This window comes from Urtica dioica, chromosome 3, assembly GCF_054948205.1.
Source record: "Urtica dioica subsp. dioica isolate 48M chromosome 3, U.dioica_male_clone48M_v1_H2, whole genome shotgun sequence".
NCBI lineage: Eukaryota > Viridiplantae > Streptophyta > Magnoliopsida > Rosales > Urticaceae > Urtica > Urtica dioica.
Genome location: NC_142758.1, coordinates 42,364,814 through 42,390,447, shown reverse-complemented (window position 1 = coordinate 42,390,447; position 25,634 = coordinate 42,364,814). Strand labels below are relative to the sequence as shown.

Sequence of the window (25,634 nt, the reverse complement as noted above, 5' to 3'; positions counted from 1 at the left end):
GACATCAAATGTACATGAATAGACACTACTACTCTTCTTGTGGGCACCATTGACAACATAAATGTATCAAGATACTTGCCAAAAGAAAAAGAGGAAACAAATTTGCATGAGGATGCTTAAGGGAATTCGGCCAAGAGAGAGACAAAGACAAGGCATGGAACAAAATAGGAAAAAAATCCAAGCCTTAATGAAGCCTATGTTGGCCGAGCATCTCAAGAGAAAAAAAGAGGAAATTGGCTCATTCTATAGAAGAGGAAACTACCTTATTGAAGGTGAGACCTCTCTTATAAATAGGAGCCTCATTCTTCTCATTTTTCCTATTCCAAAAGTTTTAGAGATTGAGAGCTTCTCTCTCTAGACTTGGCCGATCCTCTCTCTCCCTCTCTCTTCAATTTCGTTTTATTGTTTTGGCACCTAGGTCCTCATTTGACCTAGAGTTTAGCTCTGCGACTTTAAGACTCGTTCTTAAGTCGTAGTGTTTAAAAGTGCCCACTCACTAATTCCTTTTATTTCGAGTGATTTAGTGATAGAAACTTTCGTGGTTGCTCGAGGTGCCGAGGAAAGAAAGAGAGACGTGCTGCGAGGGAGACAAGTGTTGCAACTTTCCAAAAGCTTCTCAAAGTTCAAGCTTCAAGAAAGGTTAGTAAACTTCTATGCTCATAATAGTTTTTATTTACATGTGCTTGATCTTTGTCTAGGTTAGTAAAACCGTTTTACTTGAAAAATAAAATTTTTAAAATTCCGCCGCTTAACGAAGCGTTAAACTTTTTCTTAAACCCTAGATCAATTCCAACAAATGGTATCAGAGCTATGGTCAAAGATATGCATGTACATGTATTTAAAAATATGAGCTTGAAAATCGTTTTCGAAAGTTTACTAATTTTGTGACAAGTTAGAATTGTTTTCTTAGTTTTTTTTAATTTATTGCTCTTGCCTTTAAATTAAAAATCATGTTGATTTTCTATGAGTTTGGGGTGTTATTAAAACACATTAGAATCAGTTCTAAAAGTTTTTAATTTTTTATATTGAAAAACGTGTTTTAAAGGTTTGAGAAATTTCGAGTAAATTTTGTGACTAGTTTTCTTGTCTTACTAGTTTCATTTATTTACTTGAATCGTTTTATGCATGTTGTTATTTCTTTTATATCATGTTATTACCTTGCTAATAAAACACAAATAAAAGCTTTAACAACCTCCTAAAACGTTACGTTACACTCGATTCTTTTTCGCACCTAAATAGGACCAGGCTTTAATTATTTCTTTTTCTTCGAGCTGGAGTAAAACCCGCAGTAAAAGTGGCATAACTCTATGCTCAAAAATCGAAATTTAATGATTCTTGAATCAAATTAAAGCTATGTCTGTCTTCTGTCCAATTCTATCAGTTTCAGGTCAAAAGGACATCGCAGCCGCCAGTTATGGCGATTTTACTCTGAGGTGCGCGGCTGTTCCGAAAGTCCAGTTTTTAGAATTCCGGATTTTCAGCCCCACTACCATGAGTTATAGAACTCTAATGAGAAAAATTTCTTGAGCAAAAATGTTTTTTATAAGATTATAAACATAATGTGTAAGATTAAAATGTTTTGATTTTTGAAAGTTTAATTGAAATTGAATTTTTACAAAACTAGTTTGAATTTTGAAAAACCGTTTTCACTTTCAAACTTGAAAAATATTTTGTCAACCAAATCAAATAAATTTTCAAATTGTTTTCAAAACTATATCTATATCACATATGTTCAAAATCTTTATGCTCTTGAAAATTTAAGTGGGAGGTCTCCTTGTAGACAAGCCGAAAAATAAAAAGATGTGTAATCTCAAACTTTCAAGTGTTCGAGTGAGTTGAAGTTCACACTTCCCTCACGCACTTTCCCGAAATAGAAAATAGGAAAAGATCGAGTATGTACCTTGTGCCTTTATGCACTAATACTGCTCTGAACATGAATATCTACGATTCTCTTCTAGTTGTCCGCTCTATCACTCTATAACTAGGAAAACCGTTTCCGAACTTATAAGAGTCGATGTACCAACTCCAAAAACTAAGTGGGAGGGTTATACTTGTTGTTTGTAACCCACGATCCCCAACACTAATGAAAAGTGCAATTGTCGCTAGACTAAGAGTCACCCTCGTGGCCCTCTCTTAAATGAAAGTACTCAAGGGCCTTTGCACTGATCATTGCTCAATGAGCTAAATCCGAAAGTGAGACAATGAGACAAAACCTCCCCTCGGCGGATTGTTTTTCAAAGTCAATCTTTTGGACTAAGTGGTTGGTTGCACACTTAGACTCAATCCCTAGTAATCCTCCCTCGAGGCCCTGCGAAAGGATGTGAGTGATCAAACCAATTTAAAAGGTGGCTGGTCAAAATTGGTGTATTGACATCTTGGCTAAGCATTAATGATGTGTCATTTACTTATAAATGGAGATTTTTTGCGGCCTTCCCTCGAAGGAGTAAATTATCGTTTGGTTTATAACACCTTTGGATTTTATAAAAGTCTTAAAGAAACTTAAATCCTAAACCAAAGACTAATCATAAACTTGTTTCAACTTATATAGGTAATATGTCTCTCAACCTTGTCTCGTTCATCCTTTCCTGGAATAAACTTGAAAACGAAAACTACGTAGATTCGAAACATAACCTCGACATAATACCTACCATTAACAAGCACAAATGGGTACTCACCACCCCGTGTCCTCCTCTGACGAATGATGATTCAACTCAAGAGGACAATGACGCCTTAGCGGCCTGGCTTCGATCCGATGAGATTGTGAGGTGCTATATCTTAGCATCTATGAACAATATGCTGAAAAAGCAACATCGTGGCATCGAGACTGCCGCCGACATGCTCTACAATCTCCTTGAGATGTTTGGAGGGCAAAGGCGTCAAACAAGGCAACAAGCAGTCCGACAGTTTATGAACTGTCATATGAAGGCTAGGACTCCTGTTGGAGACTTTGTGATACTGATCATTAGTTTTCTGAATAGAATGGAAATCCTAGGATCTGAGATTGATGGGAAGAATGTCATAGATATGATCTTAGAAACTCTCCCCGCGTCTCTTGATACCTCCAAGATGAACTACTCCATAAACAAGCTAGAGTAAACTGTTACCAAGCTTATGATGGAACTTCACACTGCTGTAGGTCTCACTAAGAGAAAGAGGAATCAAGGAGAGGCACATGCTACTGAGCAAAAAGCCTCCGCCTCAAGAATTGAGAAGAGACCTCACAAGGCCGATAAAAAGAACTGTCCTGCCTATCTCAAAGCAAAGGAACATAGTATTGTACTAGTTACTGAAGCATGCTTAGTAGCCGATAATGTATCAACGTGGATTCTTGACTCCGCTGCTACTAACCATATTTGTTGTTCCTTGAATGGTTTCAAGAAAACCAAAAGCTTAGAGGAAGGCGAGTTCTGTTTCAAATGGGGTGATGGGAGCCTGGTGTCTGCGAAGGCTGTGGGATCCGTGATGCTGTCTTTTGAAGACCGCACTTTAAATTTGAATAATGTTTATTTTGTTCCTACCTTTGGGAAGAACTTAATATCCGTTGCTCGTCTTCTTGAGCAAGATTATTGTTTAAAGTTTATTAAGAATGGAATTCGTATTTCGTTTCCTGATAATTCTTTTGTCACTGATGCATATATGAAGAATGCTCTTTTCTACATCTATCCTACTCAACCTTCTCTTTTAGACACCGAAATAGATAATGATCTAATTAGGGAGCCAAAGAGGATCAAACTTTCCGAATCCTCCGATCTAACAAAATCAACACACTTATGGCACTTAAGACTTGGTCATATCAGTCTAGATAGGATTAAGAGACTTGTGAGGGACGGTCCACTCCAAGCCTCTACAATAGGTTCACTACCTACTTGTGAATCCTGCATAGAAGGAAAAATGACTAAGCGACCTTTCTCCGATAAGGGTCGAAGAGCCACTGAGTTGCTGGAACTAATACATTCTGATGTATGTGGTCCGCTCAGCCAACAGGCACGTGGGGGATACGAATACTTCGTTACCTTCATGATGATTACTCGCGATATGGTTTTGTCTATTTGCTTAAACACAAATCCGAGACCTTTAACGTATTTAAGGTCTTTAGGGCTTTAGTGGAAAAGCAAACTGGCAAAGTGATCAAAACACTTCGATCTGATCGAGGTGGTGAGTATATGTCTGGAGAGTTCGATGACTTTCTTAAAGAATAAGGTATCGCTTCTCAGCTTACCGCACATGGCACACCTCAACAAAACGGAGTGTCAGAGAGAAGGAACCGAACTCTTATGGAAATGGTTAGATCAATGATGAGTTACTCATCACTCCCTCTTTCCTTTTGGGGATATGCCCTCGAAACAGCCGCTTACATTCTGAACCAAGTTCTGTCCAAAACGGTTCCTAGTACTCCTTATGAACGATGGACTAACCGTAAAGTAAATCTGGGTCACATCCGAATTTGGGGTTGCCATGCACACGTGCTAAGGAAAAAGACTAGCAAGTTGGCTAGTAGGTCAGAATTGTGCTTGTTTGTGGGATATCCAAAGGAAACCAAGGGTTTCATCTTCTATAGTCCCGAGGACGATAAGACTTTCGTTAGCACGAATGCTCGTTTCATCGAGGAGGACTTTATGAAGAATGCAAAACCTAGAAGCAAAATTGTGCTTGAAGAAAAGTTGGGTGAGGAAGCTTCTACCTCATCTGTAAGAACTGTTCTTAGCCCAACTGAAACACAACCTAACTCATCAGAATCTCGTCAAGTAGTACTTCGACGTAGTGGGAGGGCTACTCAAAAGCCTGACAGGTACATGTCATATGGAGACTCTCTTGTAGCTGTCTCTGACATGGATGATCTTGTTTCCTATAGCCAAGCGATGGCTTGTTCTGAATCAAACCTTTGGCTTGACGCCATGAAAGTTGAGATGCACTCGATGTATGTCAACAAAGTCTGGAAACTTGTAGACCTTCCTGAAGGGATTAAACCCGTAGGGTGTAAGTGGATATACAAGAAGAAAAGAGGTTCTGATGGGAACGTCGAGACATTCAAAGCACGACTTGTGGCGAAGGGTTATACCCAACAAGAAGGGATTGACTATGAAGAAACCTTCTCGCCAATCGCAATGCTTAAATCCATCCGTATACTCCTATCCATAGCTGCAGCTCTCGACTATCTGGCAAATGGATGTCAAGACAGCCTTCCTGAATGGCAATCTTGACGAGCGCATTTACATGGCTCAACCAGACGGTTTCGTGGAAGAAGGTCAAGAGACCAAGATTTGTGAGTTACTTAAGTCCATTTATGGACTAAAGCAAGCATCTAGGTCATGGAATATCAGATTCGATGAAACTGTGAAAAGCTTCGGCTTTGAACAGTCAATAGATGAGCCTTGTGTTTACAAGTTAATACACGAAGGTAAAGTTGTGTTTCTGGTGCTATATGTCGATGATATACTACTCATTGGTAATGACATGGGTAGGTTATCTGAGGTTAAGGTCTGGCTGGCAAAGCAATTCGATATGAAGGATCTAGGAGAAGCCGCGTACATTCTGGGAATCGAAATCTTTCGAGATAGGAAAAACCGGACCCTATCACTCTCTCAAGCATCTTATATTGATAAGGTGATGGATCGCTTCTCGATGCAAGACTCCAAGAAGGGCCAAACACCCTTTAGGCATGGAGTCTCACTCTCTAAGGACCAGTCTCCCAAGACTGCACAAGAGATTGAAGACATGAGGAAAATTCCTTACGCCTCTGCCGTAGGAAGCCTCATGTATGTCATGCTTTGCACTAGACCTGACATCTGTTTCGCCATTGGCGTAGTTAGCCATTTCCAATCCAACCCTGGACCCGAGCACTGGATTGCTGTTAAGCATGTTCTTAAGTATCTTCGAAGAACTAGGAACTTGATGCTTACATACTCAGGTACTGACCTGACTATGACGGGATATACCGACTCCGATTTTCAAGCGGATAAGGATTCCAGGAAATCCACTTCAGGATTTGTGTTCATCCTTAATGGTGGAGCTGTTGTGTGGAGAAGTATTAAGCAATCTTGCATTGCTGACTCCACAATGGAAGCAGAATATGTGGCTGCTTGTGAAGCATCCAAAGAGGCTGTATGGCTTAGAAAATTCCTTAAGTATTTGGAAGTTGTTCCAAATGTCGACGAGCCCATGACCCTTTATTGTGATAATAGTAGGGTTGTCGCTAACTCAAAGGAACCTCGAAGCCATAAGCGCTCTAAGCATATTGAGAGGAAATACCATTTGATTCGAGAGATCGTGCAGCGCGGAGACGTGGAAGTGAAGAAGATCTCAACGGTGGACAACCTAGCAGATCCATTCACAAAGGCCCTAGCAAACAAGGTCTTCGACCAACATCGAGAGGGATTAGGCATGAAGGACTACACACATCTTCTTTGAGTCAAGTGGGAGTTTATTGTCAATGGTGCCCACAAGAAGAGTTGTAATCTTTATATTGCGCATTTGATGTAATAAAGTCTTATGAAGACTCTTGCTTGTAATTGTTTATTCATTAATAAAAAGTTGAAACGTTCATTCATTCTTCCGTGTCTGTTTGAAGCTTTATGATAAAACATTTTAGTCTTTAGTCCATAAACAAACTAAACAACTTACGAAGAGACAAATGTAGATTTGCATGAACAAACTCTTCGTAGTTTGCTTAAAATGATATATTCACAATCTAAGTGTCAAAGGACTATTGACCTCAGTATGATTGTTAGAAGAATCTATGATGTCTGGTTATGAGGCATTGAGAGTTGGAGACTCTATAGTTCTTCTAGGTATCTTCTGAAGGTACTGACCCAGTGCACTTCTAGAGACAAGATAAGAACAAACCATTTAACCTCTTATGTCTCGAAGTCACTACGTATGAATTGCATCGTGCTTACCTTAATCCTGAAATGAGACATGTCATTTCACACCTTAGTATTCTCATTTGAGAAAGTCAGAGTTCGGACCCACTATGTGATTACGAACAAGGCCTATTGGTGAAGTACTAAGTTGTGAGTATGTCATGAGTAACTTTGTGAAGTTCTCATAGATATGGAATTCATGTACAAGATTGCTGAAATGCAATATATATCACCTCATGCTTTGTACCTTGGAGTGTGAATAAATGAACTGGCCAGTGTCCAAATTGAGTCTTGACTCTTTTGGATGAAACAATGTGACTTGTTAGCTCCTCGTCAATACATTTTTTCTAACTTATTCACAAGCAACAAAGGAGTTGAGGAAATAACAGCTAGAAGGGTAAAATGATAATTTTGTAAATCCTGACTAGCTGATGATATTCATGAAGAGTAAACACTGATAATATTCTGTGGATCCTCTCATTACAATTAGGTTGAATTCTTGAGTAGAAAATAAATTCATTTGAACCGAGAGATTTTCAGTGTCAACTCTTTAGTGGAGTCAGTTGACATTAAGCTAAACTTGGAAAAGGTTTGTGAACTTTTGAGTCGAAGTATTTTTAACTCAAGCTTTGTTCATTTGGATCCATGAGGTCACTGTCACGAATCACATCGATTAGGAATAGTTAAACTGGAAGTTAAGTCAAAACAAGAACGAAAATTGTCAAAATTGTATTTTTGTCTTTTGAGACATAGCATGAAATGAATGTCAATAAATTTTTTGACAGTTCATTTGATGACTTAATGTCACTCGGCCATATTAAAATAATTGGGCCTTGTGAATTAATTTCATTTTATAAGAATTTTATTGAAAATTCTTAATGGGCCTTTTTCATATTGTCATGAACAAATGAAGAAGCTCCTTCTAGAGACAAAATGGGCGCCCATAATACCCAAAGAAAGAGAGAATATTTTGTGCATAAATGTATCAAGATACTTGCCAAAAGAAAAAGAGGAAACAAATTTGCATGAGGATGCTTAAGGGAATTCGGCCAAGAGAGAGACAAAGGTAAGGCATGGAACAAAATAGGAAACAAATCCAAGGCTTAATGAAGCCTATGTTGGCCGAGCATCTCAAGAGAAAAAAAAAAGAGGAAATTGGCTCATTCTATAGAAGAGGAAACTACCTTATTGAAGGTGAGACCTCTCATATAAATATGAGCCTCATTCTTCTCATTTTTCCCATTCCAAAAGTTTTAGAGATTGAGAACTTCTCTCTCTAGACTTGGCCGATCCTCTCTCTCCCTCTCTCTTCAATTTCGTTTTATTGTTTTGACACCTAGGTCCTCATTTGACCTAGAGTTTAGCTCTGCGACTTTAAGACTCGTTCTTAAGTCGTAGTGTTTAAAAGTGCCCACTCACTAATTCCTTTTATTTCGAGTGATTTAGTGATAGAAACTTTCGTGGTTGCTCGAGGTGCCGAGGAAAGAAAGAGAGACGTGCTGCGAGGGAGACAAGTGTTGCAACTTTCCAAAAGCTTCTCAAAGTTCAAGCTTCAAGAAAGGTTAGTAAACTTCTATGCTCTTAATAGTTTTTATTTACATGTGCTTGCTCTTTGTCTAGGTTAGTAAAAATCGTTTTACTTGAAAAAAAACAAATTAAAATTCCGCCGCTTAACGAAGCGTTAAACTTTTTCTTAAACCCTAGATCAATTCCAACACGTATGTGCAGTCATGACCAGACCACACCTTCTCTGGAACTTTTAGGTCTAGTACAGTTAATAGCATACATCTCACCTTCTTCATGATGGTTTTGTTCATCCATTTCTCCTATCCATTTTGCTATGGCATGCCTGAGCAAGTGTGTTGTCTTGCAATGCCTTGTTGTGCATTATAGGTGTCAAACATTTTATTGCAGAACTTCAATCCATCTGTTTTGAGCATCTTCACCTTTCTTTCAGTTTGATTCTCCGCCAGTGCCTACCATTCCATGAAGTTTCCAAAAGCTTGATCTTTTTGTCTTCAGGAAGTAGATCCACACCTTCCGTGAGAAGTCATCAATGAAAGTGATGAAGTATTGATACTTTGACATGGATGAAGGCACATTAGGAGAGCCACATAGGTCTGAATGTATGTAGTCCAGAGTGGCCTTTGTGTTGTGAGTAGATTTTGAGAACTTGAGCATGCGAGATTTTCCATAGATGCAGTTTTCACACAGCTCAAAGTCTGTTAAGCCAGTCATTTTCAGAACCCCTTGTTTGAAGAGTTCTTTCATGCCTTGAACACTCATGTGTCTTAGACGTTTGTGCCAAACTTTTGCTAGTTTTGACTTGAGTGTCATGGAACCAGTTTCACCACAAATAGTCTATCATTCAAGAACGTACAGACCACGTTCAAGGTTTCCTTTCACGAACTGTATTATGCCTTTGAAAATCTTTAGAACTCCAGCTTGAGACTTGTAGTTATATCCTGCAGAGTCAAGAACCCCTATTGAGATTAGGTTTCTCTTGAGATCATGGATATGCCTCTCTTCGGATTTTGTGAGTCCCATCACTTATTCGAATCTTAATAGATCCAATACCAATGACTTCACAACTATCAATGTCTCACATAAGAACTTTGCCACAAGAATAGGCTCTATAGTCAAACAACCATTCTTTTCTAGGTGTCATGTGGTATGTAAACCAATAATGAAAGATTCATTGAGCTTGGGGATCAGTATTTGATACTGAAAGAACATCACATGTATGAAGACCATCAAGGATATTAGCTGCATCACCATGCCTGTTGCCATTCCATTTCCTCGATTGTGAGTCTTCTTTCTTCTTTTCTGGGAAATTTCTTCTATAGTGCCCTTCCTTGTTGCAATTCCAACATGTAATTATGGCAGATGAAGATGATGTTGGAGTCTTTGAATTTGATCTTTTACCCTTTGATCCTTGACTTTTCTTGTTTTATTTGCCTCTAACATGTAAGCCTTAAGATGTAGTCCTTGTTGACTTAGAGTTGGCTCTCAAGTCAAGTTCCTTCGAGTACGCTGCACTGATCACCTCCTCTAGAGAAAGTGTATCTTTCCCATACTTGAGAGTGTCTTTCAGTTGCTCATAGGGCTTCGAAAGAGAATCATCGGGAATATGGCTTGATCCTCATCTTCAATCTCCACTTCAAGGATTTCCAAATCTGAAAAAAAAAATAGTAAAATCATTGACATTATCATCGATAGATTTACTTTCATCCATTTTAAACCTGTAAAATTGTTGTTTCAGATAAATCCTCGTAGAAAGGGTCTTTTTCATGTAGAGAACTAGGTTTCCGAGGCTTAGAATGATCGTGTTGCTAGCTCGCTTTACTATCTCCATTTTTCTTTCTTATGTGAGTGTTGCGAGCATCTTTGAGGGACCTTTTAGGGGCATCATCCAACCCTAGATTCCCTAGATGTGCCGTCATTTTCTCTTTCCAGAGGAAGAAATCGTTCTTCCCATCGATCTTCTCAACATTGCTCTTGAATGAAGACATCTTCACAGAATCTTGATCTCGATCCTCTTAGTCTTGATTCACTTGATCGTATCTTGAGGTTGATGGATTTGTTGTTCTTAGAATCTTCTTTGTGTTTCTTTGGAATCGCTCGCGAGGCTCTGATACCAGTTGTTGAAATAAATCCCTAAAACACAGAATTTCCAAACATATCTAAATCAAACAAATGCTGACTTGACACACATGTAATCGCTAGAACACAAATTAGAAATTGAGAACGAGAAAAGGAAAGAACACAACGAGATTTTATCTTGGTTCAAATTAGATTGAATCCTAATCTAGTCAGGGATGAGATTGCCTATTTGCTTCAACTATCTGATCAGAGATTACAAGAAGATCACTCAAGCATAACCCGCAGCGTCACCAGAAAATACAATCACGAACTCCAAGCCCTAGCTTTCGTTCTCTCTCTCTCTCTCTCTCTCTCTCTCTCTCTCTCTCTCTCTCTCTCCCTCTCTCTCTCTCTCTCTCTCTTTTCTTTATCTCACAGATACTCTCAATGATGAAGCTTAGCTTTCACACGTATTTGCAAGGTAATTTTAAGACTCTCCTCAGCTGACGTAGTGCTCAAGAAATCTAGAGACGGTTGTAACTGAAACTGTGCTTGCTCTAGTGACATGTCTCTGCTGATGTGGCATTGCAACAATCTTTATAGCTTTGTTTCAATTATGTATGTGTGTGTTTGGAGGGGATGAAACAAAGAAAATCACAATCACAAGGCTCCAACGTAGCCCATGCTATTAAGGTCTTCTTGGACCTCTAAACTTCAAAATTTTGAAAATACGATTTTATTTATTTAAGTCAATTAGAAAATATTATTGATGCTTTAAAATTTGAAAATTATCTAGTTTCAAAATGTAAGCAACATCAAGGCAGACCTAATATATGTATTGGGATTTGGGACCTTTAGAAAAACTTATAAATAAGGTATTTTTAAAAAAGAAAAATTACACAGACTAAGCCACTTGAAACGTTGGTATTGCAATCTAGTCAACGTTTCATTTTAAGTTTCAAATGTAACCACAATTGATGACATGTTTTTATTATTCATTTAACAAATTACTATATTAACCTGTATTAAAATCGACTGAACATAAACGTGGTTAATTTCACTTAATTTCCGTTTTTTATACGCGATAAGTTTTGGTTGGCTTAAACGTTGTCTATTAGTTGATTTCTATGATTTATGTTACATAAGAGTATTTTCGATATTTTCTAACCGTCTATTTCTATAAATGGCTTTTTACAAAATTTACTAAACGTTAGCTATATCCTTAAAATCATGTTTGAAATTGGCTACATTGCTAGATTACCTTTTTAAAAATAAGATATGATGGTAAAAAAAAAAATACATAGTCTATAACATTATTATTAAAATTTAAATCAGTCTTCATAAAAATACAAATAAACACTATTATCAAACCATATTTTTCGAAATTCTAATTTATTTGTGGTGAAATTTAATATTTGCGATAGTTTGATGAAATAGAGAGATGGAAAAGTGAGAAAATTGTTTAGACTTTAAAATGTATTATTGTTTATACTTTAAAAGTGTATTTTTGTCCAAAAATATGATAAAATTCAGTTACAGCTAGTATGCATATAATAAGCCTAAATTTTGCTACTTATTAATAAAATGAAATTTCTATTTCGCGATGAGTGGGACCGTTGAGTTTCTGAGTAGACTCGGTGAGTCGATAGTTCGGAAATCCCCGAGTCAAACATTCGACTGAAACAGTGCGTCACTTTCACACATTTGGGAGACATTATAGAGAACTCAGAAGCTGAGCTCAGATTCAAAACCCAGAAGTGGAAATGGAAGACGAACATCAAACCGCCGATTCAAACACAACCAAGCCAATCCGATGCATCGTCAAGCTCGGTTTGTAGTCTTAGATCAACGTTCTTTTTTCTTTTTTTTTGTCTTTATCAAGTTCTTTCTTTTTCAATGAAATTCATGGTACCCTAGTTTTTCATCAGCCAATTTGACATTCTAGATTAATTGGCATATTCTGATTTGCAATTGCTCACTTCTCACTAATTAAAGCACTTAACTTGTTTGCTATTAATGTCACTATGATATACATTTCCACTAGCTTGGTTTTTTTTTTTTTTTTTTTTTTATGAAATGAACTTTTATGCTGTGGTCTAGGTGGAGCTGCAATAACTTGCAAGAATGAACTCGAGACAATACATGAGACGAATCTCAAGGAAGTTTCTTCGCAGCTAAGGCGGTCCATGATTAGCCAGTTCACACCGGGCAAGGTTCTCGGGATGGATTGGAGCAAAAGTGCCGGGGAATCGGAAATCTCGTGTAATATCGACGAGTTCAGAGATCAACCCTGTGTGGGGTCAACACCGTTCATCGTCGTTCATGGCGCCGGTCAGTTCTTTAATTCAATTCTAGTCAAGAGATCAAGTTACTTCGCGTTGCGATTGTGTTATCATGATGCTTTCTTTTTTCTTTTTTTTTTAGGTTCGTTCGGGCACTTTCAAGCTAGCCAATCCGGGGTTCACAAAGGAGGATTGGACCAGCCTATCGTCAAGGCCGGTTTCGTCGCTACTCGGATCTCAGTAATAATATCGATACGACTATCAGTTCATCAGAGTCGAATGTGTTGGTTTCTTTCTGATAGTGATCCCTCCGTGTATCTGTCGTTCGTATCGATGATCTTTTCAGGTTACGAAACTCAATCTTGAGATTGTTAGAGCGCTAGCGAGAGGTAAGTCAGTAATCATTGCAGAACAAACATGAATTCATTGTCTGTATAGTGACTTGAAAGCTGTTAACTTGCAGAGGGAATTCCTTCCGTTGGCTTGTCCCCGTATTCATGTGGATGGACAACCTGCAAACGAAATGTTTGTATTCTGTTCCGGAATAATATATATATATATATATATATATATATATATATATATATATATATATATATATATTCATAATTGAGGTGTTTTGGTTCGACAGATAGCTACAGCCGATCTAACTTCAGTGACTAAGGCTATCGACTCTGGCTTTATACCTGTAAGTTTATTGGTTTTAAGTACGGAATTAATCATTACGATTTCTATGCTTTGATGATGCAAATCTGCAAACAATCGTTTTCTGTTTTTTTTTTTTTTTTTGGTGATGGTTATGTTAGGACCCTATGGGCCGTACTGTAATTAAAATTAAGTGGTTAGTTAAATCATTTACTACGTATAAATAAGAGAAGAGGTAAAGGAAAGGGTAGGCAATTATTGAGTGAAAATTTGGGATGTTTATTGGGGGAGAGAACAAGCCTCTCAAAAGCTTGTAATGCCTTGTATTTTCCTATTTTCGTAGGAATAGAGTGTTCAGGTTACTTGTAAAATAATCACTGTGATTTTTTTATTTCGCGATAAGTTCAGTGTTATGTATCGAGACGCATTTAGTCTTTCGGTGATTCTCGTTTCATTGCTATCTGATGATGTGTATAGGTTATGCACGGAGATGCTGTACTTGATGACTCCCTGGTTTGGTCTCTCTCGCTCGGTTGAAATTTGATCAGATTTTTTTTTACTTTGCCAGTTGATAATATATGTATATGTATATGTATATATCAGGGTTGCACCATATTAAGCGGAGATGTGATCATACGTCATCTCGCAGCACACTTCATGCCCGACTTTGTGGTTTTTCTGGTAATAACGACTCTGTCTTCAATCATATGCTATGTTTGTGTGAAGATCTCTTAAATAAAAAGGGTATTTATGGAGGGTTGATTCTCCAAGCGCTGTCGTTTACGTGCTTGTATGCGTATAGTTGCTTCTGGATCAGTACTGACTTATTTTGGATTATACACGACCGTTTTGATTTCGTTTTGCTCTTAATTTATTTGGATTAAAGACGGATGTTTTGGGAGTATATGACCGACCACCATCAGAGAATGAAGCCGTGCTCTTGAGAGAAATCGGTAAATGACATGCCATATCTCCGATAACCCATGAATATATATATATATATATTAATAATTTCAAAGCTCGACAGCGGTACGTGAAGATGGAAGCTGGTCGGTTGTGATGCCAGTACTTGAGAGCACTCGAGGTCGGGCTATAAAGCTAAAATCTACAATCCCGGCTCGAATGTTGTTTCTTGTTTGAATCGAAAGAGATTAATGATCGGATTCGAAAAACTCGTGTTTTGCAGTTGAAATGAGTGTGGCGGCTCACGACACCACCGGAGGCATGGCCACCAAGATTTCAGAAGCCGCCGTGATTGCGAAACTTGGAATCGATGTCTACATCGTCATGGTAGTCTTATTGTGCGAATTTAATGTGAAAAGAAAAAAAAAATACTTTGGATGTTTTTGAAATGTTGTCATGTTTTTTTAAAGGCGGGAACGAGTCATTCATTGAGGGCTTTGAGCGGTGAACTACTAAACGGGCTTCCTGATGATTGGCTTGGGACGGTGATCCGGTTTTCGAGATGAAAAACCACCGTCCCAACGAGGTTGCAGTTGCATTACTTGACGAGACTCTCAAGAATAGGTTTTTCGGTTTTGATTTATTCGCCCAAAATGGGGAGCTTTTCTGCTCTATTGAGCAAGAGCAATAAGTTTGCTTCAAAATTCTTGAATTCATAATCAGGACATTCCCTTTTCTTTTCATTTTTGGTTATGCCTGAACTTGAACTCGTCTGTTCATTCCGAATGAGCTAGCCTCTTTTTCTCAATCACAAGACTCTTCTATTATCAGCAAGGGTTTGGTGAAACTTCTATTAGGACAAACAGTGAACCATTACAGGACACTTCTTTTTGTTCCTCAACTTAATTTAATGAGCAAAATGGTCTAAATATTATTGATTTCGTAGCATTTTCTATAGTCTGTAAATATGTTCGCTTTAGCTGTTTATTTTATAAGCTAAAGTTTATAAATTATTGATTAAATCCTTCAGCTAGTTTAAACTATGTTGATCACCTTAAACAACTTACTTATTTTTCCCATGAAAAATCGTTTTTCTTTTATAGTAAAATTTAACATACCAATTCAATAATAATCTGGCCTTGACGAATACGGCTAAACATTTTGGATTGTAAAGAATCAAGTTATACTAATAATCTATATAAAATATTATAAGTGAGAATCCGAAATCACTGTTCATAAGGTTTTTAACCAATTACTATATGACACGTAAGCTTTTTTTCCTTCTTCTTTTCTTTTGTGTACGCTCAATAAAATGACGTCACTTCGTCTTCATAAAAATGGCATCCATTCGATAAAAGAAAACCGGCGTCCATTCCATTATGCATTGTCCTTTCAAATTCTAATAATTTTTGCTTGATCTCGCTGGCCCGATCGCCGACCGACTTCTGCGATGGTGGACTCGTCTCTACACCATGTTGAAGCCTTAAGTTTTTACCACGCCACTCCCGACCTCCAGTTCAGGTCCCTCCACTTCATCTCTTTGAATTCGTTTTGTTTTCTATATCCCCTGTCTCTCAGTCTCTCTCACCCGGTTTTTTTTTGGGTATTTCTGAATTTTGGTTTTTGTAGAATTCAAACCTCCGACCTCCCTCTCCGGCGAGATACTGCATATTCATGTTTGGTTTTTTTCTCTTTTCATTTTTTGTTGTGCAAGGTTTTTTTTTTGGGTATTTCTGAATTTTGGTTTTTGTAGAATTCAAACCTCCGACCTCCCTCTCCGGCGAGATACTGCATATTCATGTTTGGTTTTTTTCTCTTTTCATTTTTTGTTGTGCTCAATAAATTGAAATCTGAAGATTCGTGCAAAGGTGGATTTGATTAACGTGCAGAAATCGCGGGGCTCACCTTGGAAAACTCGAAAGATGAAAGTGAATCGAGATGTTCAAAAGAGCTGTTACGCGATGGTGAATAGCGCGAATATCAAACTCGTGTACTTGAAGAGGAGTTTATTGGAGGAATTGTTGAAGAAACCGGAAGAGTTCTTCGAGAAAGTCGTGGGAAGCTTTGTGAGAGTGAAATGCAATCCCAATGATTATCTGCAGAAGAATTCTCACCAACTGTTGCAAGTCAAAGGTATGTTTGGTTGATTTCATATTGATATTGTTATTATTTACTGGACTTGGATTAAGGAAATTTTATGGTTCACAAACAGGTGTAACTGCATCAAATAGTGGCCAGATTCTATTGCAATTCTCTGATTGCCCTGAAGACTTCTCAGTCTCTAAGCTCTCGAATGACAATTTCACCGAGGTTAGATCAATAGTGATGTTTAAGGACATAGTTTGAGCTACGAAAGTGTATTAAAATCAAATGAAAATTAATGCAGGAAGAGTGTGAAGATTTGCGTGACAGAATAAAAGGCGGACTACTCAAAAAGCCCACAGTTGTAAGCGTGTTTGTGTGTAAATATATTTCATTTATAGCAATCTGGTTTATTAAACAATGGATTCTACTCCTTAATTATAGGTCGAGCTTGAGCACAAGGCGAGAAGTCTGCATAAGGATATGATAAATCATGTAACCTCTCTCTCTCTCTCTCTCAAACACACACACACAATCCATTGATTTAAATACACATAATTCTGAATATACATAGGCGATATATAGATCAGTGATGTTGTAACACAAATAGTTTATATACAAAAATGCTTTATGAAAACTTAATAGTTCAAACTGAATCTTGTTCAGTGGATTCCAAAAGAGATGGAATTCCTACAGAGGCGAATCGATCAGGCCAATGAAAAGGGATGGCGAAGAGAATATCCTTTTCTTAAGTACTAATTATATAACATTCCACAAAACTTTTTTTTTTGTGTGTGAGACACCTTAACCCGAAATATACATTGAGCGACTACGTAGATAGAATTCAGCTTCTCAGCGAAGAATCGGAGCGACAGAGATTATTAAATGAGCTTCCAGAAATTATCGCGGAACCTCTTGTCGTTCAGGAATCTGAAGATGATCACAGAAATGGACTTAATTACTCGCCTGAAACGCCAGTTAGCAGTGATTATGGTAGTGGAAATTTTTCCTACCAATCTGGTAAATGTTTCTTATATGATTATTATTATCCTTAATTACCACTGATTGATTTTGAGAGCATGCTTGCGATTTTTGAACCAATATATTCATACCATTTCAAACGGATTCTCTAATACTATATTAGAAAACGTGTTTCTCTCAGGGTATAGTTACAAATTCTTAATATTTCTTTATTTCCTATCCCACACCAGTTATGTCCTACAAAATCTAATACAGCTCTAACATACCTCAGACACAGAAGAATGTCATGCTCTGAAATGTGTAACATCAGCAAACGAAAAGCCGCCTCCAGAATGGCGTGCTCTTAAACCAGAAGTCGGTGATAATGGTCGCAAAGATGATCAAATAGACAGCGGTGAGTTCAAACTTTCAATATATATATATTTTTTGTATCCTACATCAGTTACACTGATATATGTTTTTTTTCTTTTTTTTTTTTTTTTGTAATAAATTTGTGTACAAGCCATTTGTGATGCCATTCTTTCAGATTATCCATGTCATGCTTCTTTTACTTCCCGAGGGTTCTCAGATTCTAATTCATCTCAGGAACAAAGGATCGAAGCAATCAATATGTAACTTCGACTAATGAAAAGCCGCCTCAAGAACGTCAAGTTCTCGCTGGAAGTCGGCAACGATTCTCCAAAAGACAATTTCTCGACTTCACCAGAGGTTCAACAGAGCAGTAGCTCGGTGATAGTGTTGGAATACGAAAGCACTACAAAGGTCGAGGTGATAGAGTTGAGCGACAGCGAGCCAGAGCTCGAGACTCCAGTGAAGAAGGACATTGGTAACTATATATTGTGTTTCAAACTTGAGAGTTCATAACATTGTAAAAACAACATCATTGGAGATGGTTTTGACTGTTGTTTCAGGTTCGAGAGACACGAGGGACTCGAGAAACCAAGGCAAAGGGTCTGCGTTGAAGGAAATCGCGGGGATGACTTGGAACGGTGAGCGTTCGGGTCATTGGTCCGATGTGGACGTGAATGCGTGTTCATGGTATTGCCGTACGGCTCGTGGTCACAGAGCGGGTCCGTTCAAGATGACAACTCTGAAGAAGGGCTTTGAGACGAGGGAACACAAAGTGGAAGTGTGGGTTTGGATGAATGGTTGGAACGAAGACGACGCTATCCTCTTGGACGACGCAATTCACCTGTTTTTCCCTGGGAGCTAAATATATAATATAAAAGAAGACTAGAAAAACTGATTGTTTCCACAAAATTTGTTGGTCACATTTTTGGGTAGGTAGAACTAGGCACTTAGTGGTGAAATAGAAAAAAAAAAAAAAAAATAGAAAGTCAGAGAGATAGCTAGCAAAAAATTGGGGCTATGATGTGCACGCCTTAATCTTCTTCTTATACTGATTATTATACAGAAAGAAAAAAAAAGTTTGAGGTTTTTGAAGATGGTATTTAACTGTCTTGAAATTTCCATGTACAGAATTGAAAACTTCACATGAATTTATGAATTTCGTATCTTTCAATGAAACTTATATATATATATATATCTACATAAAATATTATAAGTCAGAATCCGAAATCACTGTTCATAAGGTTTATATCCAATTATAATAAGACACGTAAGCTTTATTTTTTTTCTTTGTTGTTTTGTATTTTGTACGCTCAGTAACGGCGTTTTTTTGTTTTTTTATTTTATTTTTATTTTGGCTTAACTGCTTTGAATAATTTACAGGCGAACGAGGAGTTACCACCTCTGAAGCGATTTCTTCTTGGTTGAAATGTCGTCTTTTTTTCTCCGTATCCCAAATAGAAACCAAATAAAAAAAACGCAGACAAGCGGAAAAGAAAAGAAGAAAGAAAAAAGTTGCGCCCCATCCCATTTTCCTCATTACCGTGTCTGAGAGTTTTTCCGATTATCGCACATCGGCTATCGCGGACTCGCTGCACTACTCTAGATTGAAATCCGTGTTCTGCTTTTAACTTCGCAAAGGCATCGGTAAGCTTTGCAGAAATCGTTTTTTTTTTTTTTAAGAGTACTTTGATTTGGGCTGGTCGTTTATGTTAAATACAAAGACGCGATTTTGACAAATGACTCTGGTTTGGGATTTTTCTGTCTGGCAATTCAATCTGCGATATTCTCTTTTCTTTTTTCTGGAATCGCTTCTTTCCAGAGATCATTGTTGAATAAGAAAAGAAAGAAAAAATACGCCATCTCTTCTTGCTGCGATTTTGTTTATGGAATTGTTCAATCTCGTTTTTTTTTTTAATCGCTTCTTTCCAGAGACCATTGTAGAAAAAAAAACGCTAGGAAGAGCAACAAAGTAGAAAGAAGAGAACCGGCCGAGAAGAGAGTGAGGGGGTTAAACAGAGAAGAAGAGTAACCACGCCAGAGTTCATCGCGTATCAAGGTAAGAAAGCCTTGTTTCGTGTCTCTCTATATATATAGGTGAGAAATGTGTACGTAATTATATGAATTCGTGGTGTTTGGTTACAGTAAGGAGTTCTTTGTTTGGGGTATTAGGTCGAAGAGAGCATATGCAAGTTTGCGAAGAAGGTCTGACTCCGTCGCAGATCACAGTGGTTCTCCGTGACTCGCACGGTACCGCTTAGGTCAGAAGTGTCACCGGAAGCAAGTTCCTTCGAATCCACAAGGCTAACGGTAATATATCTCCTCAATTTAATCCACCTTTTTTTTTTTATTTCTTATTACAAATTAAGTTTCTGAAACCTTAGGCTCCGTTTGGAACCCGGAAAATAAGAGAGAGAGTGAAAATAATAAAGAAAATGAAAATAATAGAAAAAGTCAAAATTCTAATTGTGTTTGAAAGTCATAGAAAATATAAGAGAAAATTAACGGGAAAGTAACGATGAGACTAGGGACGGAGCTAACTCAAGTCCAGGGTGGGCTCTAGCCCCCTCTCCCTCAAATTTTTTTATCTACATTTTTTGCCCATTTTTAAAAATTTTTACATTTTTTACCCTAAAATATTTACACTTTTGACCCATTTTTTTAAAAAAAATTTCATTTTTACATGAATTTTTTTTAATTATAGCCCCCTAAATTTTTTTATTTACATTTTTTGCCCATTTTAAAAAAGTTTTACATTTTTACCCTAAAAAATTTACACTTTTGACCAATTTTTTAAAAAAAAATTCATTTTTACCATGAATTTTTTTTAATTAGCCCCCCTAAATTTTTTTATTTACATTTTTTTCCCATTTTTAAAAAGTTTTACATTTTTACCCTAAAAAATTTACACTTTTGACCCATTTTTTAAAAAACTTTTCATTCTTATCATGATTTTTTTTAATTAGCCCCCCTTAAATTTTTTTATTTAAATTTTTTGCCCATTTTTAAAAAGTTTTACATTTTTACCCTAGACAAATGTGATCCTCTCATAGACAAATGTGGAGAGATTCTCATTTTCCATTTGATTTTCGAAGGAAAATGAAATCCTCATTTTAGTTATACACTTTCCCTCGCAGCCAATCCAAAAAATGCCCATGCTTGTGCCTCTCTTCTCGCAGATTTGTTTAGAGACCCCGATCTGGAATTCGGGAGCTTTTCCGTGATCTTCGGTCGAAAGAATGCGAATCCGAAATCCACAGCAATCTTAAGGGAGACATTCAACGAATTGCCACCAAAGAGAGCTCACGAAGGTTCGAATCCGGACCAACAACATTTAAACAAGTTGCTTTTTCAGCAGCTTCAGTCCCATTTCAACCAGCAACAACAGCTACACGTTTACACTTTGTTGTCGAGGCAGCAAGCCCTAGAGCTTAGAGAAGTTAGAGGGGGCGATGAGATGAGATTAAACTTCCTCACTGAAAAAATTGGAGTAAAACTGGTGGGACGAAAAGGTTTAGGGGCCAATGCTGATTCTGTTATTGCCTCTATTAAAGCCCAGAGAGGAAATCGGAAGACCTCTACAACTTCGTTGGCCCTAAAGACTGGTGAGCAGTTGGTTTCGAAACTAATCACTACCTTTCTCAATTTTGGCTTCGTTGGCCCTAAACTCTGTTATTGCCTTTAAATCAATTTTAGTTGTTACACTTCTCTGTGAATTTGAATTATAAGCTATTTTCTTTGCAAAGGTACATCAAAACTTAAAGCTGGCAATTTGACAAGGAAGTTGCAAACAACCACAATCTCCGATTACTGAACTGGGGATACTGGTTGAAGAAGTCAAGAGCCTTCGCCACTATTTTGACGAGTTAAGCTTCGTATTTATTCTCCGAAGGTGTCATGTACCTGCTAACAAGCTTGCTAAATTCTCTTGTAACCTGGATTGAATATACTCCTCCTTGGTTGTACTGTGATATTCTGCCAAATTTGCCCAAGTAATAGAAGTTGATAAAAAAAAAAATTATTTAAGTGTGTTTAAGTAACTTGTTTGTGTTTTTTTTTAACGAATGTGGTGATGACGGATTGAAGTCTTTTTGCTTGAAATTCTTTTGATCTCCTCTTTGTAATTTCATTACTTTTGTTTCATTCAAATTGATGTTAAATGTTATAAACGATCTATTCCTTCAAAAATGACATTGAGAATTGGACATTAATTTGTCAATTAGGTTTTAGCATGCTCTCGCACCATTTTGGTGTAGCAGCATGGTGGAGGCCGTCAAGCTCATATGGCTTTGCTAAAAAAAAAAATAGACCAAGATCGAAAACTCTAGGGACGGAGATTCAGAATCAAGTTTTCCTTTTCGATTCGAGTTTTTCCTTTTCTATTATTATTCTGAAATATTTTACGTCCATAATCACGGATATATTAACTTCATATTTTTGTTTTTCAGTTGACATCTATCTTGATGAATCTTAAAAAAACTCTTTAACAAAAAATATTAAGAACCCCATAACATTGTTTTTTATATTAATTTACAAATTAATATCTATAGTTACCATGTGCTACACACGTGTTACATAAAAAAAAATAAGCAAGGATATCACCGCTCTCAAGATATAAAGGTTAATCAATACATAAGATTAATCAAGATCACAAGGAACTGAAGGTTAATCATGATTAAAAAAAAAACAAGAAACGAAGAATAATAGTCAAGATTTTTTTTTTCCGATTTGCGTTTTATTCATTTCTATTCCTATTATCTCTTACTTAATTTGAATTTTTTTTCTTATCTATTTCTATTTCTATTATGAAATATTTTACTCGCGCGGTCATGTATAGTACAATTTCATATTATTTTTCAATTGAATTTTACTTGGAAGAATATTCGTAAAACTCTTTAACAAGATGTATTAAGAAACTATAACATTATTTTAAAATAAATTTACCAGCTCATATCTATAGTCACCACGTGCGAAAAGCACGTATTACATCCTAGTATTATTAAAATTGCAAATAAGTCATTCACGTTTAAATACATCTGTAAACGCTTCGGTTTTTAAATTCATTAAAAAGATACTAATATGAATAAAATTATAACTGAAGTACCAAAATATCACATAAATTAATCACCGAGTTCTTCCAGGTCCTTTTAGTTCTTAGTATTACAATCAAAGCAATGACTGCACATGTAAGATAGGACTGCACATGTAATATAGCTCAATACTTGGTCTTTTTTATTTAATTCAATTATTCCACACAATACAACCAACAATAATGAAGAACCGGATTCACATATATCATCAGAGCATATATTTGGCGAAAGGGGTCTAAAAAAAACACAAGGACACAGAGAGAAACTCGAGATCAAGGTGGTGCAAGCCTTGCAGATTCATAGAAACTTGATCACCAGAGAACAAAACCATATTGAATATGAAATTGGAACATCACATACAGACCCCCGATTCTCAGCAGGGATTATATCCCGTATTAGAATACGAGCCAAATTGTCAAGACGCACAAGAACACCAGTCTCACCAGAAACCTCTAGACTTAAAAAAGAAAGAGTGATTATTAATAACAGAGAATCACTACTTGGGACCAATGTCCTTGAGAGCATTAATCTGCTCCTCTCCCATCGCAGACATCACAGAAACAACCAAATCCTTTCCACTTTCGAATCCCTCCTTGATCTACACCACAACAAAATCACAAATTGGGGTTATAAATCAACAAATTTATCCTACAAGTTAGTCACTACTATACTTGTCAACTATGTTTCTTGGTATATACTTGGTACACAATTTATTGAAAAACTGTCTAAAGTCGGTATCGTTTTACTTTTATTTATGTAAAGAATAGGTCGAGGGGATTTATTTGTAACAATTCAGTAAACTCGAGGTTAAATACCATGGGGATTATATTTGTTCTGTTTCCTAAGGCTACAGCTATATAAGATTTCAGAGCCATAAGTGAAGCGCAACACAGTGAACAACAAATCACAATAATTTACCAGGTTTGATATAACTGTGACAAATTTAACCGCAAAATTTAACACACTAAACTGCTCAATATTAATCAATTTAAAAAGAATTAACATTCACACAAACCTGCTTGAGCAGAGCTTCATCGGTGGGAAGCCTCAGGTCATCCTTGGTATCACCATTCTCAGTCAGCAAACTCACCTGAAGCGAGTCATTGAATTAAATTTATTATACAATCCAATACGAATAAACAAAAATATGCCTAAGAAACCGTTGAAAAGTTTATTATAAAAGCCGTACAAATCCATCCTCAGAAATATCGATCAGCTGGTAGTCAGTACGATTGACATGAGGAACCTGAAAAAAAAAAAAACAGATAGGCAAGTCAAACAACAGGCCACATGAAATTTCAATCGAGACACGAGAAAGAATCGTACATCACAATTGTGGGAAGAGGGAACGATATCCTCGAGCTTCTTGCTGGTGAAGATATCGATCGCAACAAAGTGACACTTTGCGTGACCGTGCTTCCCAGTTTTGGACGTGGAAACCTCTACAACCTGTGTGCCAATCGCAAAATCATAAAATACAATTTCACACTTCACATACACACGAATTGAATTCGCTACAGCAACGGTCTGTTTCAGATCTAAAACTCAAGTTACAACGAATAAAGATCGGGAAAAATAAAAACCCTAGGCGAGACTGTTCTCAACAAATCGGAAAAAAAAATAAAGATAGAATCGAACCTTGCAAGGCCTGTTCTTGATGACAATGTAACCGTTCTTACGGATAGTCCCGGCCTGCTGTGGGTAGGTCTTGGAGGCTCCGGCGTCAGCCTTGGACTCGAAGTGGTGTTCCTCGTCGGACATGGCTGCCTGGTTCTAGTGAGAGAAAGCCGAGAGAGAGGTGTTTTAATCTAGAGAGAGAAAGGGGGAGAGAGATTTCTGGTGGTCAATGAAATATAAAGGAAATGGATTATAGGAGAGAGAGGGTGGTGGTGAAGAAAGTGGGGAATCGGAGAGCCTAGGGTTTCAGGAAAAAAATAATAATACGAAAAAGTTGGGGGTTTTTTTTAGACCGTTGGATCTGATGTGGGCCGAGGCATTGGACGGCTGCGATGGAGAATATATTCTGTTGAGGAATTTAAAGCGTTTAAGTGACGCTATTTTGCTGAGTGAATCAACACGTGGGCGGTTGTGACTCGCGCTCCGATGGGGTGGCTGAATGACGGTTTTACCCTTTGTCTATTCCAATGTTTTCCACAATTAGAATGGTCAAACTTTTAAGGATCAGAATTTTGTACTTTAGAACATGAATGAAAGCTCTATCTCTCTCTTATCCTCTCCACCGTTTAAATCGGTCGTTGAGAGTCCATTATATTTAATGAGAGAGTCCAAGTGCGTATCGCATTTTGGCAATTTGGCAAATTGATAGAAAGGGTTGGTGTGAAACATCTTTGGGGAATATTTCTTCTGTTTACTACTAAACCTTTTCTTATGTCACACACACACACACAAAAAAAAAAAAAGTTGCAATAATTTTTCATAAGAGCTACACACGTGATATCGCTAATACTCACTGCTGTCTTGTGATGTGGAATATTACATATGCTAAATCGCTAAATGCTAATACAATAATGATAATAACAAATTTCCTGACTCTTTTAGTACTCAACAGTTGCGTACGAATGAAGAAATTTCGAACAAAAGAATCGGAACTCGCTGATAGGAACAAAAGAGCAGCCATAAAAGAAGACGTAACATGGCAAAGAAGGAGAAAATGACAAGGCATCGAAGATGATCCGGATTGTCGACCACCAAATCCGCTGGTCTCCAATAAACAACAGAATGTAATGTCAACAATGATTAAAAATAATAATTAATGTGAGTATTAAATAATTCACCATGGAAGAGCTCCTAGCTTGAGTCGTCAATGTCTGCTCGAACTCCCAGAAGAACACAAATCTGTA

At 37.2% G+C, this 25,634-nt stretch overlaps 4 protein-coding genes and 1 long non-coding RNA gene across 10 annotated transcripts in view; 3 read left to right on the top strand and 2 right to left on the bottom strand.

The window, feature by feature from the left end:
• The first annotated feature begins 12,039 nt into the window (after positions 1–12,039).
• On the top strand, positions 12,040–15,080 carry LOC149402900 (Amino acid kinase family protein). Its single transcript, XM_089610225.1, has 12 exons — positions 12,040–12,272; positions 12,543–12,773; positions 12,867–12,964; positions 13,071–13,113; positions 13,188–13,249; positions 13,356–13,412; positions 13,847–13,882; positions 13,973–14,050; positions 14,256–14,322; positions 14,397–14,453; positions 14,556–14,659; positions 14,743–15,080. The coding sequence occupies exons 1-12, from the start codon at positions 12,206–12,208 to the stop codon at positions 14,836–14,838; spliced, it is 996 nt and encodes a 331-aa protein (XP_089466351.1). The 5' UTR covers positions 12,040–12,205; the 3' UTR covers positions 14,839–15,080.
• A 570-nt stretch (positions 15,081–15,650) lies between these two features.
• On the top strand, positions 15,651–19,694 carry LOC149402899 (uncharacterized protein At5g08430-like). Of its 5 annotated transcripts, XR_016296101.1 has the most exons (14): positions 15,655–15,793; positions 15,902–15,948; positions 16,026–16,072; positions 16,162–16,405; positions 16,485–16,582; positions 16,659–16,718; positions 16,799–16,849; positions 17,021–17,093; positions 17,177–17,374; positions 17,607–17,729; positions 17,921–18,161; positions 18,247–18,615; positions 19,067–19,330; positions 19,616–19,694. XR_016296101.1 is itself a non-coding variant. In XM_089609595.1 (9 exons), the coding sequence occupies exons 2-9, from the start codon at positions 16,195–16,197 to the stop codon at positions 17,948–17,950; spliced, it is 903 nt and encodes a 300-aa protein (XP_089465721.1). In that variant the 5' UTR covers positions 15,653–15,793; positions 15,902–16,194; the 3' UTR covers positions 17,951–17,984. The 5 variants fall into 5 exon arrangements, 1 of the variants encoding a protein (XP_089465721.1); XR_016296102.1 differs by having other exon boundaries at positions 16,026–16,405; XR_016296100.1 differs by having other exon boundaries at positions 15,902–16,072.
• An 88-nt stretch (positions 19,695–19,782) lies between these two features.
• On the top strand, positions 19,783–21,854 carry LOC149402898 (uncharacterized). The gene is made up of 3 exons (XR_016296104.1): positions 19,783–19,993; positions 20,863–21,288; positions 21,430–21,854. It is a non-coding gene; the product is annotated as an uncharacterized LOC149402898 (long non-coding RNA).
• A 1,040-nt stretch (positions 21,855–22,894) lies between these two features.
• On the bottom strand, positions 22,895–24,675 carry LOC149402897 (eukaryotic translation initiation factor 5A-3). Its single transcript, XM_089608801.1, has 5 exons — positions 24,412–24,675; positions 24,100–24,222; positions 23,963–24,019; positions 23,789–23,863; positions 22,895–23,371 (listed from the first exon to the last, which is right to left on the bottom strand). The coding sequence occupies exons 1-5, from the start codon at positions 24,532–24,534 to the stop codon at positions 23,270–23,272; spliced, it is 480 nt and encodes a 159-aa protein (XP_089464927.1). The 5' UTR covers positions 24,535–24,675; the 3' UTR covers positions 22,895–23,269.
• A 550-nt stretch (positions 24,676–25,225) lies between these two features.
• The window catches only part of LOC149402896 (Transducin/WD40 repeat-like superfamily protein), a 3,309-nt gene continuing 2,900 nt past the window's right edge, over positions 25,226–25,634 (bottom strand). Inside the window, exons 9-10 of one of the 2 annotated variants that reach the window (XM_089608800.1) lie at positions 25,569–25,634; positions 25,226–25,490 (exon numbers count right to left, since the gene is read on the bottom strand). The exon at positions 25,569–25,634 is cut by the window's right edge and continues 48 nt beyond it. In XM_089608800.1, coding sequence (XP_089464926.1) covers positions 25,595–25,634 — 40 coding nt within the window. In that variant the 3' untranslated portion in view covers positions 25,226–25,490; positions 25,569–25,594. The other variant, XM_089608799.1, reaches the window with a different exon arrangement.